Here is a 20,787-nt window from a genome sequence, read left to right on the forward strand (position 1 = left end):
CACCTTTAACTGAGATTCCTCACTCAAAGCTCAAATCCTCATCTTATGAGGTCAAGGAGAGGTTAACGTCTCACCTCCTGCTCCGCCCAGACCTCTCACATACTTGGCTTCTGCACAAACTCAGTCAACACTTCGATTACAAAATCACACAGTGTCAAAAAGACTTCACGTCATTTTGGCATGTTAACCTGTCAGTCAAAAATCAGCCTACTTTTTATTTGGGAGGGGGGGGGAAGTTACCAAATGCAAAACAATTAAGTGGATTTCAGCCTCAAAAAGATCAAAAACCAATCTCAAGCAGCATCAGCAAAAGACGACACTTTTTCCAAAGAATTGGACGTATTGTCAGAATTTCCCCAACTCATCTGCATGTTTATTTGCTTTTCATTAGCAAACTACAGTACTTTGTGTTCGACTATTCCTCGTTTGCCTGATAAAAGTCCAGAGTTGTCCCGCGCTCTCTTTCGAGGAATGTCGCACATCAGCGTCTCTGCAAAGAACGCCAACTTGTTTGCTAAAAAGTCAACAAATTGTGAAACGAGCAGTAAATCTGGACTGTAGATTTTCAGTTAAAAAAAAAAACAAAAAAAAAACTACAAACTGTCCATTTTTAAAGATTTTTTTTTTATTATTATTTATATTGCAAGTGCTCTACGAGGGTGAGATTTAAATCATTCTTGTTTCCAAATGAAAAACAAAAAAGGTCACATCTAATACATGTATACACAAGTCAGACTTTTTACAACAAAAAATATATATATATATATAATACAACACAGGTTTGACTGTACAATCAAATACTACACAATCCCGAACCTCATCAATTTGATAGGAAATATACAAATATGGACAAACGGCAGAATTCAGCATAACCGAAACTGCGGGAAAAAATATATAAAAAGGAAACAGTTTGAATGTGCACAAAATGAGTGAGACAGAACAAATAAGAATCAAAATATGTACATGGCATTTCAGCCAAGTTCCGCCTTTGCTCGCTACATATTCAGTCGTCCTCAGGACGGAAGTGCCAGGCCTCCCGTCGCAGACCTAAAATAAAAAAAGTGCGCTTTATCTCGGGTAGATTTTTGTGTCTGAATCAATAACAGATTAAATGCATACGTTAGGTGGGGAAGGAAATAAAAGGTAATAAAAAGACCCACCACACATTGCGACGCTGATGAATGCGCCTAAAATGGATAATCATGACCAAAAAAATAAAAAATAAATAAATAAAATAAAATAAATAAATATACATTAAAAATAAATTCACGTGCTTTTGCTGTGAAAGAGGACTCACTCCATGTTGCTTTTTAGCTGGTGCACCGTGCGCTTGTCCAGGTAGCGGCAGAAGAGCGTCAGCAGGTTGGAAGGCAAGAGGAGCGGCTCCACCAGCGAACACTGGGAAAGCTGCCCCGCCACCTGGAATATTGTGTCCGTCCTGAAAAGACAAAAAAAAGAAAAAAGAAAGAAAGAAAAGTGGCATCGGAACCGATCTTTTCGGACGCAACAAGCCAAAAGTGGTACCATGTCTCAAAGTCCCCGATGCTGGGTTCCAGAGGAACACCGGAGGACAACAACTTCTCTCCGTGGGACAGCATAGCATAAAGAAGCGACAGCCCAAACTGAAAGAAAGGAAAAATAATTGTTTGATTAAAAGGCTGTAATTGTAATTATTAAGGTTGCGATATTCTTTCACATACCACTAGAGGGAGCCAAAAAACAATATTAAATTATTTGCTCCCAAAGACGTATTTATACTAGCGTATAGAGAAGGCTTTGATGCAGCCTCTGAACTGAAGAGAATGCTTGAAGCAATGGTAGTTATTACAAAAATGGCCAGCAGAGTATAAGAGATCAACCAGGGCCATGTTGCAAAAAAAAGCTCTTTTCCCCACCGTTTTAAACAGATTTGTGAATAACGATGAAACTTGGCTATATTCTAATGCTAATTGCTGCAAAACGAAACTTGAAAAATTTGTCAAAATCCAGTAAACCAGCCCGGAGCGAAAGGGGGTTGCTTCAGTGAAAATGTCTGCGAGTGAATGAGTTAATAAACAAACCCATCCATCCTGCTGAAAATTTTGAGAATGTCCGGTAATTATTAGTCGATCCTTTTAATTTAAAGATCAATTTCTGCTACATCTCTATTATTCACTAAAATAATAAAAAAAAAAAAACTCACCTTTTCCACCATGTTGTGGCAATTCGAGACATGTAAACCTTTTAGGGGGCGTGTCAATTACTCCGAATTTTTTTGTGTGTGTTTTTTTACCAAGTACCAGAGTCACTTGTACCAACAACCACACAAGGCTAATTTCTCAACTGTCAGCGTTGTGTGTGTGTGTGTGTGTGTGTGTGTAAAGACCTTGTTCTGGCACACCAGCGAGAGAGACTCATTCGTGGACAGGGTCTCCAACGAGGTCACCACTCTGAGGACGGCGATCAGCTGACTGAAGGTCAGGCCTCCGATCACGTTTCGAAGAGGAAGGTAGAGCACGGGGAGCCTCTGAATACAAAACGCGAGTCACCATCAACTCAAATGAGGAAAATCCTGTAAAAAGCCATCCTTGCCTCTTCCGCGTCTTTGCTCATCAGCGTTGGAAGGTTGGAGGTGACGACCCTCAGGATGTTCATGGCGCAATCGTGCTTCAAGAACGGCAAGAGGCGGGCAAGAAGGGTTTTGCCTTTTGAGATCACCAGGAAAGGAAGAAACTCCCCTTCTGAATTTCTAAGTCATGGGAAAAAAAAGAAAAAAAAAACATTGAGGCGAATAATTTAGAAAGTAAAGAATATTAATTCATTCACTGCCATAGACGTCAAAAATTCATTTTAACAATGTATACATGGATTTTTTTTTTTTTTTTAATATATAAATTTGTTAACATTTTGACTAATGCAGCCACATAGTATCATGTAAATAAAATTGGGCTTCCTGTTTTATAAACATGAATTAAAAATTTAATTCTACAAAATACATGGCAAGGTGAACTGACTTTTTGATAAGGTATTTAAAGTAAAAAATAATATCTAATAAATCACTTGCACATAAATATTTACTCTGCACAAATATTTTAGTCCTTTAATACATTTGCAAAATTAAAATAAAATAAAAAGGCGTCATTATGGAATGTTTTGTGTATAATTTCGAGAACCAATTATCCCATTTTGGAATAAGAACAACAAAAAAATGTGGAAAAAGAGGGAAGTATTATAAATACTTTCCAGATGCAATGTATACATGGATTTTTATTATTATTATTTTTTTTTAATATATAATTTTGAAAACGACTTTGTCGCCACGCGTATGCCATCATTTACTCACAGGGCATGATGATGCTGCATCCTGTAGTAGATTTGCTCCACTTTCCTCTGGGTCTTCTCCGTCAACCTCTTCTCCTCGGGCTCGGACAAGACGGCGGTTTTCACCCTATCCGACTCTTCCACCTCTAACAGAACTATAAACAGCTGCAAGGCGAGAAGAGGAAGTCAAAGTGATTTGCGGATGAGGGGGTAGAAACCATCATCTCTCCCACTGTACCTTTTCAATTTCGCTCAGAAGCTCTAATCCTTGTCGCCTTGTGTCTTTTTGCTCCTGCAGTTGCCGGCAGCAAGTAAGGGAATGACCATTTAAAAAAAAAAAAAAAACGGAAAAAGATTTGCCGGCGAAAGTTCAGTCACCTCGAGAGGACCTTGAGTTTGAACCACGTGCACAACCCCGATGGCGCGGCGAGGAGAGTAGCAAGTGGACACCGCCACTTGGCCCAGGGAGCCTTCGATGTGCACCACTGCAAAAAAGGGGCAAAAAGCGCCATCTTGAACAGCTGAACTTCATTTGGGGTTTTCAACGACCAAGAGGAATAAACCTGGCGTGTAAGCGTCCGTTTTTGTGATATAAGGCGTCGTGAGTTTGGGGTGCTCCCGCTTGCTCCGGATGCCCAGCTCCTCTTCTGCCACCTTGGCTTCGACTCGCCTGTAGTACTCCTAAAACACCACACGGAAGCAAATTGTTAACAAATAACGGGAGCAACGACTGTCGCTAAACTTGGCCTTTTCGTACCTGATAGTAGTAATCCTCAAGGTAGGGATTCTCAGTTTGCAGCTGGATCATCTGAAGACGGATTATCCATTCCTTCTCCTTGGCCGTCATCAGGTCACAGTAAGGATCCCAACCGTCCACTTTCCTAGAAAAGGCGTGCAATTCCGCAATAAAAAAAATACAGCCACCATTTTGTGACAAATTTAGCCGGGAAACGCACCTCTGGAATGGACGTTGCTTTTGGTTAAGTACACGTTTATGTTGTGGGTGGAGCTGAGTGACGGGGCCAGGGCATCTGCAACGTTTGCACAATATTTGAATGACAAATAAAAAAAATACGCACACACAGTGCACAAATTCTTAAAACTGGCTCCATCTAGTGGTGTGTGAAAGAAATCACCCAAGCAATTATGTTTAACATTTCAGATACAATTTGTATTATTTCCGAGAACTAAATTTCAATCGCAGTTTCCTTACATTTTTTTACAGTTGTTTTAAGCAACTTTAAATACACTTAGAAAAGGAACCGGCATCATGAATATAAATAGTTGGGTTTCTATTTTGCTCATTACGGTGATGCTTACAGAGCCAAAAAAAAAGAAAAAAAAAAATATATATATATATATATATATATATATATATATAAAAATTTTTTTATAAATGGTGCTTAGTGTAAAACAGTTTCGCAATTTTATTTCAGTACACGTTTTCAACCAAAATTATTCAGTAACTTTACCAGGTTGAATCCACATTTCATCATTCACAAACCTAAAATGTTGCACCACATTAGATGAGGGGCTGTAGAAGGAGGACGGCCTCGGTGAATTGGGGCCAAAACGAAGCTGCATCAATTTGGGAGCGAGTGGCCGCGGGGTGGACGGGCACGCCAGGTTGGTGGGATAACCAAATCCTCCTGTCTGATAAAACAAAACAAAACCATGTATTGGGACAAACAATTTGCATTTCCTGAAAAAAAAAAAAAAGAGCCAAGTGTATACCTGATTGAAGTGCTGCCTCTGGGTTAGCGGCTGGCGGGAGAAAGGAAGACCTGGCAACATGGGAACCTACAGCAAATTAAAAAATATATAATACAAATTTAGCCGATATGGTTTCCAAAAGTGCCAAGCCATTGATTTATGTACGTAAAAACAAATTCTCCACCTGCAAGGGGCCTCTGGGGCCAAACTGCCGCCTCGAGTAGGGCCCCCACGGTTCCCCTCCTCCTCCTCCTCCTCCTCCTCCTCTCCCGTCCCTGAAGGAGGAAGCGTGATCCAGGAAGTTGGAGGTCAGGTGCTGACCTCGGCCTCCGTGGCCCTCGATCACGCACACTATGGCGCTGTCCTTAAAACACAAAAACAGAGCGGATGAGGCTGCGGGGACGCTGAGGCTGCGGTTATCTTCACCTGAAGTATCGATCCGGAGACTCTTCGGGTCTTGGTGCATGATGGTTCTGTCCACTGCGGGAACAAAATAAAAGCTTCTGAGAAAAGTATGCAACAGAAAATTACTTTTAAAAATGCACTTACGTCTTCAAACGTGTGATGGAACATGACATTTCCACAGTCCACGATGGCGCTATCCAGACTCTGGAGTAAAAAAACAAAACAAAAACGGAGGTCAAATGACAAAAAAAAAGTCCAAAAGCCAAATCAAATCATCACCTTGAGGCTCGGCCGGCCCTCAACGATCCTCATCACGGCGGGGTCTTCGAACATATGACCCCTGCCCAGCCCCCTCCTCTGCCCTCGCCCTCTGCTACACTGCACGTAATAGGGCAGCCGTGAGGGAGGGGAAGGCGAGCGGTGATGCGACGGAGGCTTGGGTTCAGGCGGCGGCGGCGGCGGCGTGGGGGGCCGAGGCGGCAGGTCGCTAAACTGGAGGAGGGTGTTGTTGGGCCCGTTTGGGGTCACCTGTGAGTCTACATCTGACGTGAAAAAAAATTTCAGCAGTCACAATCAAAAGAGTTTGATCCGTGCCAATCTTCCTTTACAAATGTTTTTTTTATTGAAACCGTCAGACGAAAGTATATTGCATATTTAATTTCAGTGGGATCAATAAATAAATAAATAAAAATCTTCAATGAAGCTGACATGCATGCTTTTTGAACATATTTTGTTTTACTGTAACATTGAAAAAAAAAAAAAAAAAAAGCCCTAACGCACCCATGCCGAAAGTCTCCTCATTGTGAATGTTGATCTCCTCGTCCTCCTCCGCCATGACCTGCAGGAGCCCACAGTCCATGCTGGTCTCGGCCTCCTCGTCGCTCCATTCAGTTCCATTTTCAGGCCACTGAGGCTCTTCGACTTCTTCAGCCACCTGGATGACAATACTGGTCTGGTCAGTTGCATCTTAGTGACAACATTTTGCAAGGCATTTTGACACATTACATTTGCTTCTTGGCAGTAGCTGAGTGGGGGGCAAACAGAAGCGCCAACCTACCTCTTATGTAAATAATGAATAAATACAGTACATGTTAAAATTTAAATAAAAAGCTTATGCTTTCCTACCAACAGAAATGAAGCATAGTTGGGATTTTTTTCCCCCTCAAATTGTATCATTTGAGAATTGCATTCTGCTACGTTGGGAATAATAGAAAGGTAGCCCTGTATTAGCAATGGAACCTTTTCTTTAACCAACCAGCGTTCAAATTCATCTTTTAAAAAGGTAGCCATGACGTCAGCCCACTTCCCTTCCTATGATTGGTTGATACTTACCCATAGCCAACTCTCCTTCAACTAAAAAAAACAAACAAACATATGTAGCATTCCGCACACATTTAACAATCAGCATCTCCAACGAGTATGATTTTATTTCCTTTTTGGTCTTGTCATTAGATAAACTTAGATTTTCTAAACTGCGCCAGAGGAGTAAAGTCATGGCACGACATTGAACACTAGCAAACATGACGAATCAAGTCAAACGTAAAATGAGAGAACGTGTTCGTTAGCTAAACCGGTTTAAAAACGACCTTAAATGGCCTTCACTTACTTTCGTTCGCTCTGAATCACTCATGGTGCAATTTAGATGTTTTTTTTTTTTTTGTCTCTTTAAAGCTGGCGGGTCAAGTTAAATGTTGTTCAGGTTGCGGTTATGTGCCGTATATGTGCAGTATTAATGTTTAATTGAACTCACCTGGGCGAGAGAAAGCACGCGCTTACATCATCACGCACATTCGTCGCGAAACGCACGTGCACGTCATCGATTATTATTTCATGAGCGTTGCATGGCTTCCATTTTCTCATAAGAAATGACAGCGTCAGCGTTACAAAAATGAAAACACAAATGGAAAGGGAGCAGTGAACATGTGTGTTTTTTATTCTTTGGAAAAGTTTTTTGGCAAAGTGCATACAGCTTTTGTGAAAGAATAATGTGATCTGATATTGATTGTGTGATAGCTTAGTTGGTCTTACTCAACATATTGTATGTAGCGAAAAACATAAAAACACCGTCAGCAATTTATTTGGTCTGCAAACATAAAGCAATTCTTTCTCAGGAAAAAAAAACAAAAAACGTCAGTATACCTGTATTTTTGTCGATCTTTTGGTTAAAAAAAATATGATAATAATAAAAATACATTGAATCAGCACATTATGTAAAAAAATACAAGCATGTAACAAAAATATTTGACATTTTAAGGACTGGTTTATTTAATTCAGGGGTGGGCAAGCTTGTGCTCAAATTGTGCACAGCGTTTTTTATTAAATGGGCAGATGGGCTACATCATTCCTACAGGTGGCAAATAAAGGAAAAATTGTATGCAAATTAGCTTTTCTAATAATAATTAAATAGTTAAAAACATTTTTAAATTGTATTGTTTTTAATATATATCATTGTAAAATAGTTTGTTTTAACTAATGTAAATTTTGATATTACATTTGCAAAATCATTTTATTTACAGCCCTTAATCAATTAACAAATTATAAAATGGTAAGTATTTTAATGAATTAATTATAAAAAAAATTACATAACTCTTAAAAATTTAAATGCAGAGCGCCACAGGCCATATTTTAGCCCACCCCTGATCCAATTTATAACACTGTACTTTTCATTTGTATTTCACACCTCCAAGCTTAAGTGCTGTCAACTTCTTCTTCTTCTTTTAAATAGAAAATTATTTGGTGTTCTTTTTCCTTTAGTACAGCGTTCCCCTGCATATTCACGGCCAGGGAACTATGTCGAAGTGATTGAGGAGCTTCATATAGTGCTTTGACACCACCTTGCTGCCATGATTACATTCATTGAAAAACGTCCCCATTTGCAATTTTTATGCTCAGGCCAAATGTTGAATATAAAATTATTGCTTTGGCGCCAAGGAAATATGTTGAAGTGAGTCGAGGAGCTTCACTTGGTCATAGAAAAAAAGTGCTCTGCTGTCTGGGTGTGAATTACTCAAGGATTTTCGTGGAAGGGTTCGTGAACATCAAGGGTTCACTGCACTCTTAAAAAAAAAAAAACAAGAAAGAGACCAGCTCCAGCCTCATTGCCACAGTATAAAATTTCAAGACGACGACAGAGAGGAGGAAGAGGAGATGATCAACATCCTCAGCCGAAGAGCTTGACGAAGCACGGGTGGCAGTAGGGCTTGTTCTCCTGCTCCTTGAAACAACCTTTGCTCAGCGGCTTGAGGCAGAAATGGCACACCAGGTGATGGGGGTGGAACTTGGCCCCCATGGCGGTGACGCAGCGGCCCAGGATGGGCTGCTGGCACGCCTGGCACACGCTGCCCCGCGACTGATGGTAGTGGGCCTCGCACAGCGGCTTGCCCTCGTGCTCGAAGAAACTGCCGTTGACGAAGGGGCTGTAACACTCCTGCGCGGGATGAGAAGAAGTTTAGAGTGACCGAAATACATGTAAACTTACTGAAAAACTCCCTAAAAGCTTCTTGGATTTCCACCCAAAATCTCAAATCTCTCACCCTGCAGACGAAGCACTGTGGGTGCCACAGAGAGTTGAGGGCTGAGATGTAGTTTTCCAGGATGGGCTGGCTGCAGCCTTGACAGCGGGAGGCAAACAAAGTCAGGAAGCACTGCTGGCAGTACTGCTGGCCCTCGCGGTCGTGGAAGCCTGAGAACAAGAACGTTGCTACGCTTGGATGGAGCAAAAGTGATGACAACAACATCCCATGGATTTTCTAGGTGATGCCAGTGTGCCGTTTGTTATTGTAACTGGTGTGGCTTACTGCAAAAACTACAATGTAAACAAGATCAAATAGCAATAGCAATATATATATGTATATATATATTTTTTTCTTTATTATTATTATTTATTTATTTATTTTAATCTACCATAATTAGTTTTTTAGATTTTATTTTTGGTAAACATGCTAAATTTTAGCATGTTTTCTTACACATTGAAAAAAACAAATCTTAGATCACTATATTTTTATGTTAGCTAGTAGCTATGTTTACATGTTTTACAAAGTCATTTTCTTGTTTTATTGGCAGGTAAATTTGTTTAAATGAAATATTCCTCATTTCATTACTTTATTTTTGTTGTTCTTTTGTTGTTTTTTGTTTGTTCAAGCATGTTGTAATGTGTTGATAGCATACACGTCGGATTCAATGCAACCTTTGCTAGCATTAGAATAAATATCTGTTTTAGGAAATGTTACCAAGTCAAGTTTTTGTTCCATTGGCAGATAAATGTGCTTAAATTAATTAATATATATTCCTCATTTGATTACTTTCTTTTGGTCAAGGATGTTGTTTTGATAGCATAAACGCCTGAGCTAACGCTAGCTAGAGGGAAAAAAATAGCTATGTTTACTTGTTAGCAAATCAAGCTTTCGTTTTATTGTCAGATAAATTTGTTTAAATGAAGTCATATATATACATACCTCAATTCATTACTTTCTTTTATTCTTCTTTTTTTGTTTTTAGTTTGCTCAAACATGTTGTTTTGATAGTATAAACACCTGATGCAACCTTAGCTAGCAGTAAAAAATAAATAAATATTTACTTGTTTTAGGAAATGTTACCAAGTCAAGTTTTTGTATTATTGGCAGATAAATGTGCTTAAATAAATTAATATATATTCCTCGTTTCCTTATTTTCTTTTTGTTTTTCTTTCTTGCTTTTTTTGTCTGTTCAAGCATGTTATTTTGATAGCATAAACGCCTGAGCCAACGCTAACTAGCAGTAAAAAAAATAAAAAATAAAAAATCACTTAGCCTTTTTATACACAAATATCTGTAGGCCTACTTCTACTTAACTACCGCGTGTGAGTCCGTGCGCCACCTCTGCCGTTTACCTTCCTCGCCGAACGTGCTGCTGCACTTGACGCAGCAGAAACACTCAGGGTGCCAATTCTTGTCCAAGGCGGTCACCATTTTCTGATGGAGAGATAAAACACCACATTTTTCATAATGTTTGTAAACAGTTTTAGCGGGCAGGGTACTGCCAGGTGGAAGAAAGTGAGTGACTAAAACCCACAAGTGTGAGTGGTCGCCACGGTGAAAAAGTATATAAATCTGCTAATGCACGGAAAGCTGATCCAGAATACACAAAGAGAGCTCTTGCATTTAGTATGGGCTTGTTGCAGTGCGCGCAGTGAGGGGAGAAGAGCGTGAAGTAGTCCGACTCGCAGTACGGCCTCCCGTCCTTCTCGAAGAAGTTGCGGCTGCCCAACTCCGTCTCGCATTCCGTGCACACAAAGTGCTCCGGGTGCCACACCTTGCCCAGTGCCGTCACCACCTGCGTGAGTGGAACAGTCGCACACACAATGATAAACATTCCGGAAAAAGAGGCGACAGGAGTCAGGAGCAGATGTGCCTAACTTGCAGCCGGCGAGTGCTCACCTGCCCCACGACCGGCTTCTGACAGGCCGAGCAGTTTCCCTTGGAGGACGTTTGAACCCCTTGTCGGCTCAGGTCGGATTGGAGGAGCCCCAGCATGCTGTCCAACGAGCCCCCTGATGATGTCTGCGGAGGAACCGCCGGCTGCTGCTGCTGCTGCTGCTGCTGTTGTTGTGCGACTGCAGCGGTTGTTGGCGTTGTTGTCGTGATCACTGGGCTGACAGGCAGAGCCGGCTAAAGGGAGAAAAATCCATTTATTATTTTTTAAAAATGTATTTTTCATGTTACGACTTACTGTGCTTTGGACACGGAAGTCAGAAAGAGATGCCATCAGTTTGTCCAACTCCAGCGTGGCGGATGTCGCTGAAGGCTTTGCAGAGCTGAGGGAAAATACACAATTAGAATAAACTAATCAAACTGTACGGAAGAGGATTAAGGCCAGTGACGGGGGTGGGTGGGGGGGGGGGGGCGATTTGGCAGGATTGTCACTTTATTCTCAGAATTCTGACTTTGAATTCTGACTACAAAGTGAGAATTCTGTCTTTAATCCTAGAATTCTGACTTTAATCACAGAATTCTGACTTTAAAGTTAGAATAATAGTAGCGCTAATACAGTCAGAATTTTGAGATTAAAGTCAGAATTTTGAGATTAATTCATTCACTTGCCATTGAAGACTATAGACGTCCAAAATTCATTTGAACTATTTCTATTAGTTTAATTTTTCCCCCTCACTTTTGCTAGCAAAAGTATGAAAACCTAGATTTTTTTAATTGTACATTTAGAACAAATATAAAATTTGTGAGTAATCGTTAGTTAACTAGTGAAGTCATGTGATGAATTACAATAAAAAAATGTAATCGCCTGGCGCCCCTAATTTAAAACAAATTATTAAAAATGAGGGGCGTCAGACGATTAAAATTTGTAATCAAAATTAATCGCATGACTTCAATAGTTGACTCACGATTAATCACAAATTTTATATTTGTTATAAATGTACAAAAACAAATGTAACTAATAGAAATAGTTCATATACATTTTTGACGTCTATAGTCGTCAATGGCAGTGAACGAGTTAAAGTCAGAATTAAAGTGAAAATTCTGAGAATAAAGTGAGAATCCTGCCAACCCTTTTTTTTCTGTCTTCACTGGCCCTAATCCTCTTCCAAACTACACCACAGATACACAGATGTGGAAAAAAAAAGTTACTTGGAGAGGTTGGAGTCCTTGTCTTTCATCTTGTCATCTTTAGCAGTGGGAAACTGGGCCAGGATCTCATCTGGAAAACCAGTAACATGTGATAAGAATTGGTTGAATCGTCTTACTCGTGAGGACAAAGAGTGAGTGTACTAACTTATTCACTGTCAACCAGTAAAAATGGATCTTTGACGTCTATAGCCATCAAAGGCAGTGGATGAGTGATATTAAGGAACAGCTTTTCATAGCAAACACGCACGCACGTTCTGACCTGTGATGTTGAACTGAGTGGCGTTGAGCTCCTGCAGCAGATGGTCCAGTTCGCTCAGGCCTCCTCCGAGCAGCGAGGACGAGGAGAAGGCGGGAGGAGGAGCAGGAGGAGGAGGGGGATCAGCTGAGCGGGGAGATCGTGATTTACACACTGTGCTGTAAGACAGAAAACAAAAAGAAGCGAGCGCGTGAGAGTGTGTAGCGCAGTGATTAGCAAACGCATGACAGTCGGAGACAAAAAAAATGCGATTACCTGTAGAGAATGTCTGGTTTGGAATTCTGGGAGGACTTCATGGCTGCGGAAACCGTCTGAGACGATAAGATATGAATGATTGAGTGTAGGATTCTCAGAGCAGTAAATCGACATACACATTAAGTTACATTAGGTTACGTTATGTGAAGTCACGCTACGTAACATTATGCTGTTACGTCACGTGAGGTTACATGAAGCTATACCGTTATATTACGTCACATTACATTGAGCTATGCCATGTTTTGTTATGCATTTTGTTATGCTGTGCCATATTACATTAGCTTATGCTATGTTACGTTATGCTACGTCACGTTATAATGTTATGCTATGTTACGTAACCCATTGCCTTGTTACATTAAGTTATGCCTTGTTATGTTATCTCATATTCCATTACGTTCCGCTATGTTATGTTATGTTCCATTTCCTTACATAACGTACATTGGTTACGCTATGGTATGTTGCGTTACGCTACATCACGTTACAGTAAGTTATACTGTGTTACGTAACCTATTGCCTTGTTACATCAAGTTTTGCTTTGTTATGCTACGCTACATCAAATCTCATTTTGTTCCTCTATTGTTATGTTACATCACATACGTTAGGTTACGCTACGTCGTTACGTTATGCTACGTCACGTTGTTTTGTTATGCTGAGTTACGCAAACCTATGGCCTTGTTACATTAAATGATGCTTTGTTACGTTAAGCTACATCATATTCCTTTACGTTCCGCTATGTAATGTTACATTATCTTACATAACGTACACTGGTTACGCTATGTTATGTTGAGTTATGCTACATCTCGTTATATTAAATTATGCTGTGTTATGTAACCTACAGCCTTGTTACATGAAGTTATGTCATGTTACGTTACACTACATTTTCGCTATGTTACATGATCTCATATCACGTACGTTAGGTTTTGCTATGTTTTAGTCACGTTAGGTCACGTTACATTAAATGATGCTGTTATTTTATAACACATTGCATGAGGTTATGCAAAGTCGTGTTACATTATGCGATGTTGTTACGCAACGTTACATTACATGAAGTAATCAACTGGACTTTCTTGAACTGGTTGGGTTCATGTTAAAGCTTATGCGAGACATTTACTGAGCAAGATCTAACATCAGTGGAATTTTGGATCGGGCATATTCCACAATGTCAGGATTCATTACGCTTATTGTAAAAAAAAAAAAAATTATTAAATAAAAATAAAAAATAAAAAATATATAAAAATTAAAAAATATTAAAAAAAAAAAAAGAAAGAAAAAAATATTTAAAAAAATAAAACAAATAAAAAAAGACAGGGAGAGAGTGACATCATTTTCCAGACCTTTGGGATCAACTGGAGGATACAGCCTCATCAGCAATTTAAGAGCTTGGGGGGAAAAAATGCATGCAAGTCTGGATAGGGATTAAACGAAGTGCATAATAACAGATCATTCAGTACCTGCTGTGGGGTGTAGGCGGGCGGCGGTGGGCGAACCTCAATCGGGTTCTGCATGGCCGGATCGGCGTGCATTGGCGGATCTGACGTAAGGAGCACCGGGCAACGAGCCAGAGGGGAGCCGGTGCTCTCCAAATCGGCGAGGAGGGCATCTGTGTGGGAGGGACGCGGACTATAAACTGGAATAGTCCAGGAAATGGATGGAGTCTGTACAGATAATGTTTGTAAACAAAAGTTGCCAAGGTACTTCCTGGTGGCAGAATGTGGCAGAACTTGGTCCCTTTTCTCTTGAGTTATTACCACCAGGAAGTACATGTGACGTCATGTCGCGACTGTATTATTAAGCACAGATTTGAAACACATGCATACATAGATAGAAAGTGGAAGAAGCACATGCACAGACAGTTACGTACCAAAGACAACAATACGCGGACTGAGAGGGTAGTTAAGTGGCTCAGGCACTCCTGAGGAGAAACGAGACAGCTTCACAACCTCGTACAAAAAAAACATGGAGGCACTTATAAGGCTTCACAAATATTTTTCAGCAGGCCAGACATGCCAGCGTGGAAAGGATGCAGAGGAGGAAGAGTGTTTGGCAGTCCATTTTTTTTATTCCATTCTACACCCCCACCCAACCCACCCCTTCATTTTTAGCTTTGCAGCTGCATGACATCATCCACTTCACTGTGTACTAATGATTCATTACAAGCTCACTGGTTTGCATTAGTTCTTGAAGCTATCATAAATAATGTCAAACTCCATTTATTATTTTATTTTTTTAAAGAAGCACATCAGAAGCGGCGTCAGCCCACAGACATCCGTATCAGCATTTTTGCTTATTTATGCTGCTTTAATACGGTGATAGGCTCAAACATTGTTGATCAACTCAAGACTTGGGAGCTGATGGGGTTTGTTTGTTTAAATTTGGCAGAAACTAGTGTTATTTTCTGCACTTCTTACAAATATTGCAACATTTTTCCCTTCACAGAAATTGATCAAAGTTGTATAGTATACTATTTGGATGCCATGATATATGCTGCAACAACGGGGCGCTCTAAAGTGAACACTCCCATACCAATTTCCTGTCCGCATGTCAGACTTTTTCATAAAAAAACAAACAAATCATGCTCTTCTGTCATCTCTCCATATTGTGCACACACATGCCAGAGTTTATTATTATTATTATTATTATTATTTTGGTTCCCCAGCCTCCTCACTCTTCTGTTTTTCTCTTTGTGCACTCATGGCATAAAATGAGGCTCTCTAAAGCAGCCACGCCAGACCACAGCCTTTGTCCACACACTGGCTGTCACGTCAGAGGGTTATTATTATTATTATTATTTTGGTTCCCCAGCCTCCTCACTCTTCTGTTTTTCTCTTTGTGCACTCGTGGCCTACAACGAGGCACTCTAAAGCAACATCAATATGAAAGCATTTGCTGACTATCAAGTCAGACAAAAGAATGAAAAAATTCAAACCCGCCCTCTTCACTCTTCCGGCTTTCTCTGTGTGACGTGCATGCACTCATGGCTGACAATGAGACGCTCTAAAGTGGCCACGGCAGCGAAAGGAAAATGTATTTTCTGGGTATAAGGATAGCTAGCGAATACAAATTTATGCTTCTGAACGTTAGCAAATCATTTCCAACTCCTACCCCCAATTTTTTATTTTATTTATGAATGTTTGAGCGCTATTAAAATCATTTTGGTGTTCAATATAAACGAGGTTCCTCCCGCCATTGCTCATCGACCCAGGATGATTCACACTCCTGGTACGAGTGTGTGGCGAGGATCATGTGCATAATCTACAACTCCCCCCCCCCCCCCCCCTCCTGCTCCCTCTTACACACATTCGGTCTGCTCATATAAGGAGGTAAAATTCTCCCAAAGGGAATTATGCCCATATTTAGAGCGGGCCCATCCAAATTGTTTGTCTTGGCCGCTGCTGCAAGCTTCCTCTCTCAACACATTAACTTACAACAGTACATATTTGGGAGGAAAAGAGCATAAAGTGGACCAAACATGGCCACGACCAGCCAGCCTGACTGGCCAATCTAATCCAGATGTGCAGTTTTGCTTGGCTGCATCCTTGTGGCACTCCAAAAAAAAAACCGACACAATGAGAAAAATAGTGCAAAAATAATAAAAAGGTCCAATTCTATTCTCATAGAGCTGTGTGGGTTTTTTTGTTGGGAGAAGTAATAGCGCCTTGGCCTTGGGCTATTTACGGGCACAGTCCTCCCCACCTTCTCATTATGCTTTTCGGGAACAAGAGGAAGCGTCTTGGAAAATAAGATTTTATCTCCATCCATCATATTGTCATTATTTAGAAAAAAACTGCATTAAGAGCGTGTGCACACACACCACAGAGCTCCGCAAGGCAAAAGACCAGCTGGACGTGAGTGATCACAAACCATCATTGGACTCCAACTTTGTCAAGACGCACACAAACATTGCTGTCTTACATGGTAGGTTGTGGAAGAAAAATCAAGCAACCAGCGACAGCAGAGAGCTGATTTCCTGCAGGACAGCCCAAAATAAAGATCCCCTTCCACAGCTTTTAAAAAAAAAACACACACACACTCTCTCACTACTTACCCAAATCCTCCATAGTGGAACACCCCAGCTTGGATCCTATGTGTGTGTGTGTGTGTGTAATATGGACTCGTGCTATTGTCTGGCTACAATAACTTCTCGTGCACCGTTATTCGCCCACACAGGAGGAAGAGGAGGAGGGCGTCCCGTCGATTTTTTTTTTTTTTTCACTTACTCCTTCCCACTTCCTGTGTAATGCCTCCTCGCAGTCGGGAAGGCGTTAACTGAAGGGAGGAGGGGGGGGGGGGAAGAATGCGGTTCCCAGCCCGCATTCCCTGGACACATGACGTCACCGCATGACTAGCTGGAGGGAAGACATTCCCGGTCTGAGGGGACAAATTGGGTTTAAGTGACAGTGCATGCGAGCTGCACAGACTCCTGTCAGGAAAAACGTGCATTTATGTCTTCACGTGAAGTAATTAAGGGCTTCGAGTCGGATGCCCCCCCTCACATTAAATTTTAAAAGTCCGTGAACAAAATAGCTACAGTGATTTCTAAAAATATTCAAAATGCCAAATAGCTGGTTAGAGTACCCCCTAAAATCGCCCCCCCCCCCCCCCACACCCTTGACAAATAACTTACAAATTATTTTGTTGTTGTTGAATGTTAGTCATAATGGGGATACATGAAGAGCTATATTTTTGGTAGCGTTGTCAAAGTTAAAGCTTTAACTCTGCAGTTAATCTTTAACTTTGACAGCACAATTTTTTTGTTTTTGTAGTACTTGCTGCAATAAAGTTTCTAACCACTGATAAGAGGAAGATCGTGTCACTCACTTCACAAGCCCGTTATTCATATAAACAGGAAAACTATTTCTTGCTCTTGTCCAGTTAGCATAACAGCTAGCACAGCTAGCATGTACTCGAGCAAATAGCATTAACTTACAACCGTTACGATAATTAGAGTATAACTCAAATTAAATTAGTATTCAAATAAAATTAACATTTCAATTGTAAAAAAATTTTTTTTCAAGTGCCATAAAAATTGCACCAAAGAGAAAAACATGACAAATATATTTACCAATGATTATTGAGCTAAATAAATTTTTTGTGGAAGTTTACTTTATTTTTTTTTATATACTTGCAAGATTAAAATGTGCCTTCAAAATCACCATGAACCATAATACCTTTTTATTTTAAATACATGTACATATACACATGAATGGGATTTCTCTCTTAAGAAAATCCCAGTTTCTTTAACATCTTGGTGGCTGGGGAGAGTATTTGATAAAGCCTGCCATGCAATCTGATAAGAAAAGTTCCCAACACTTAATTGTTGATAATTTTTTTATTTTATTTTTTTACTGCTTCCTCACAGACGACTATAATCTCGGCGTCCAGTCCCGGGTGTAGCCTATACCTGTAACCCAAAGTCAGCCGGGATAGACCGTAGCTGACCTGTGAGCAAATGCTCTAGAAAACAGTTACATTCTAAAACAGACCTCTTTGCATTGACTTTAACATGTTCCACTAGTAAAACATTTCAGAGAAGAAAGACAGAAGTGTAAAAAAACAAAAATGGAAAACCTTTAATTAAGCAAGCTCACAGTTACAGGGTATGTTTGTGGGGAAAGGTGCCGCAAAAGGATGACGCGTGACGGAAACAATTTCCAGAAGTTTGTGACAAAAAAAAAATCTCCGAAAATAACTTTTCTCTGGTGTCCGAGAGGTACCCGCCTTTGGTTTCAACAGTGACGACACGCACGCACGCACACAAAAAAAGATGACAATAACTTCAAAAAAAATTATTTTCCTGGGAGGGACGCAAGAAATCAGACAAACATAACCGGAAGACATGACATAAGGAAACTAGAACAGGTTCATCCGCTTGTGTGACGATAAAGCCCTCGGGTCATGCAGTTTTGCCCATTTACACACCCACAATCCTTACCACCCATGCAGGTTACTTCTAAAAAGGACTACGACACTTTCAGTTTCTCCCAAAATATTAATGAAAATAATTAGAATATATCACACACACTCACACACACATACATACATTCCCACTTTTCAAACCAAGGAGTAGAACCCAAGTGGAAATCATATTTACCTAAAAACCTGACACGTGAAGCCAATTGGGGGAAAGGGGGGGGGGGGCTGTGCTGGGCTGCGATGATAGCATGAAGGTAACGTGGACGGCGGGCGCGGTTACCCAGAATGTCCCCCGTTCATCAACTGAAATGAAACTACATAATCCTCCCACCCCACTACTTCTTCTTCTTCTTCTTCGCTGCAGTTAATCCACACACCCCCACCCATACCCTACTTCCACAATTGCGATGCCTGGCAGAGGGAGGGGGGGGCGCCCATCACTGCACGGCTTGTTCATTGGCAGTGCTACCGGAGTCCTGAGGCTTCATCACATCGGGGAGCTCTGGGGGGCTGGAGAAGGCCTCGACGTGCAGCTGCTCAAACATCTCATCTGGGTCGAGGCACAGGAAACACACACGCGTTAAAAAACGAGTTGTTTATAATCACGGCGTTGCGTTTGGAAAGTCAGTTAATTTATGACATTAATGAAAGTAGCATAAATTGGTGGTAATTATAAACCTTAAAACAAGTATTTTAAACAAATGGTATGTCAGTACAACAATACTTGCAGGCATATTTTCTTTAGCCTCTGCGAAGAATGACTATTAATGCCGTAGCTCACTTACAGTAGTTGTGAAACTCCTCGTTTGTGTCTGTGTTAAGGGATACTTTAAAAAGTGTGTTTCAATACGTTTAAAGGTATTCCGAGTGGGAGAACGACTGACACCTTTGGATTATGATGTCATCATTACGTACCAAATGTAATTTTTTTTCCTGTTAGAAATGCAAAGCTTTTTGTAGGAATTGAAACTTAACAGGAAGAGAGCAAAGTTTCATGCGGAACACAAAAAAAAGTACAAATGTTTGGAGTTGGGTCCCCCCCCCCACACTTTTCTGTCGTTCATCTGTTTGACCGACTTTCACGTTTTGAAACTTTTCTCACTGTTAACATACCACTGACTCGAAAAGCCAGACCAACTGTAGCCGGTGCCTGTGGTCTGGCAGTCTGGTTGGTGAATCCGCTGTCTCCCAGAGTTTTGCTGTCCTCTAGCAACTGGTCGTCCTGTGAAGTCACAGCGGAAATTAGTCACCGAATTCTTCAAGTGGTTGTTTATATGACGATCAATTCACTTTGTAGAGCCGCTGGTCTTCGGGTGGTCTCTTTAGAATCCCTTCGACGATACGCTTTAGTTCATAGACTGTGGTGGACTCCTTGGCATCCGTGAAGATGGTGGTCTTGTGACGCCGGATCATTAGGAACACATCCTGAAAGTGAGGACAAATGAAATTGAAACCAAATCACAAAACTATTTACGTTGATCATGGTCAAAGATACAACAAATAATCAGCAACGTGGAGCCTTAAATGTATTTATTTCACAAATTCTACCAGGAAATGCATGCTTATTCTATGCGATGGTTGCAGATAAAAAGATAACCTGAAAAAAAATTGACAGTGCTTACTAATAACAAATTAAGGAGGCCAAACACGAGCATTGCGAAACACTCTAATTATAAATCGAGTAGGAAATTCATCCGATTTCCGGAAAGCACCACAGTTGCTGGCATTAATCCAATCGCGAGCTAAATGTTGACAATCGGCTCACCAATACACAAAAGCATATTTGGTGAGTGATGTTTACTAACGCCCAAAATAAACTCCTGCGCTTTATTTGCCCCTATTTCCATCGGCTAAGTTTTTAACTGGACTCAAATGACATCACCCCTAAGGATAGCCGGCTAAGTTACCTCGCTATCTTTGTAAATGGGAAGCCCGAAGCTAACATAGCAAATGTAGCATAAGATCGCTATTAAAGACCTTGATCGCCCATTTTAATCGCCAACAGCGTCGTAATTTTGATGCCGACCAATGAAGGTTTATCTCCGTAATCTAACTAGGGACTCAAATGACAAAAACGTGATGAAAACAACCCACTTACCATCTCAAGTTATCAGCTAGCTAGCCCGATGCGCCAGCCCAGTAGTGCAGCAGAAGCCACGGACTCACTGCGCATGTGCGGCTTTACGACAGATTACATGTGTACTTTTGTATTCGCGAAATCTCGGTGCGCGTCACTACGTATGTTTTATATCAGAATTTGGCGCGAGCTAGTTTCGATCGTTGATCGCGTCTAAACCCACTGAGGTTCTAGGCAGGACACGCCCATCT

The 20,787-nt window shown here is 40.8% G+C and overlaps 3 protein-coding genes across 9 annotated transcripts; all 3 read right to left on the bottom strand.

Annotated features, from left to right (window-relative positions):
• Positions 1-657: 657 nt before the first annotated feature.
• On the bottom strand, positions 658-7,306 carry patl2 (PAT1 homolog 2). 4 transcript variants are annotated; one of them, XM_086064727.1, is made up of 20 exons: positions 7,169-7,306; positions 6,199-6,352; positions 5,698-5,960; positions 5,563-5,622; positions 5,440-5,493; positions 5,198-5,377; positions 5,035-5,100; positions 4,805-4,953; positions 4,257-4,331; positions 4,058-4,181; positions 3,864-3,981; positions 3,679-3,785; positions 3,539-3,592; positions 3,323-3,465; positions 2,572-2,728; positions 2,366-2,506; positions 1,525-1,622; positions 1,298-1,438; positions 1,161-1,187; positions 658-1,047 (listed from the first exon to the last, which is right to left on the bottom strand). In XM_086064727.1, the coding sequence occupies exons 2-20, from the start codon at positions 6,275-6,277 to the stop codon at positions 1,014-1,016; spliced, it is 2,070 nt and encodes a 689-aa protein (XP_085920853.1). In that variant the 5' UTR covers positions 6,278-6,352; positions 7,169-7,306; the 3' UTR covers positions 658-1,013. The 4 variants fall into 4 exon arrangements, with proteins under 4 accessions (XP_085920853.1, XP_085920851.1, XP_085920854.1 ...); XM_086064725.1 differs by lacking the exon at positions 7,169-7,306 and adding an exon at positions 7,025-7,125; XM_086064728.1 differs by lacking the exon at positions 7,169-7,306 and adding an exon at positions 6,751-6,834.
• Positions 7,307-7,328: 22 nt separating this feature from the next.
• On the bottom strand, positions 7,329-16,730 carry LOC147156481 (transforming growth factor beta-1-induced transcript 1 protein-like). Of its 4 annotated transcripts, XM_086065333.1 has the most exons (13): positions 16,592-16,680; positions 16,459-16,513; positions 14,408-14,458; positions 13,998-14,146; positions 12,547-12,602; positions 12,295-12,449; positions 12,036-12,105; positions 11,125-11,209; positions 10,833-11,063; positions 10,555-10,728; positions 10,286-10,367; positions 8,952-9,100; positions 7,329-8,845 (listed from the first exon to the last, which is right to left on the bottom strand). In XM_086065333.1, exons 4-13 carry the CDS (start codon positions 14,067-14,069, stop codon positions 8,579-8,581), a joined length of 1,341 nt encoding a protein of 446 aa, XP_085921459.1. In that variant the 5' UTR covers positions 14,070-14,146; positions 14,408-14,458; positions 16,459-16,513; positions 16,592-16,680; the 3' UTR covers positions 7,329-8,578. The 4 variants fall into 4 exon arrangements, with proteins under 4 accessions (XP_085921459.1, XP_085921457.1, XP_085921460.1 ...); XM_086065331.1 differs by lacking the exon at positions 16,459-16,513 and having other exon boundaries at positions 16,592-16,730; XM_086065334.1 differs by lacking the exon at positions 14,408-14,458.
• Positions 16,731-17,860: 1,130 nt separating this feature from the next.
• Positions 17,861-20,712, bottom strand: LOC147156482 (elongin-B-like). The gene is made up of 4 exons (XM_086063628.1): positions 20,558-20,712; positions 19,750-19,884; positions 19,573-19,681; positions 17,861-19,009 (listed from the first exon to the last, which is right to left on the bottom strand). The coding sequence occupies exons 1-4, from the start codon at positions 20,558-20,560 to the stop codon at positions 18,897-18,899; spliced, it is 360 nt and encodes a 119-aa protein (XP_085919754.1). The 5' UTR covers positions 20,561-20,712; the 3' UTR covers positions 17,861-18,896.
• Positions 20,713-20,787: the final 75 nt, after the last annotated feature.

This window comes from Leptonotus elevatus, chromosome 20, assembly GCF_054856555.1.
Source record: "Leptonotus elevatus isolate MCC_2025b chromosome 20, RoL_Lele_1.0, whole genome shotgun sequence".
Taxonomy (NCBI): Eukaryota; Metazoa; Chordata; class Actinopteri; order Syngnathiformes; family Syngnathidae; genus Leptonotus; species Leptonotus elevatus.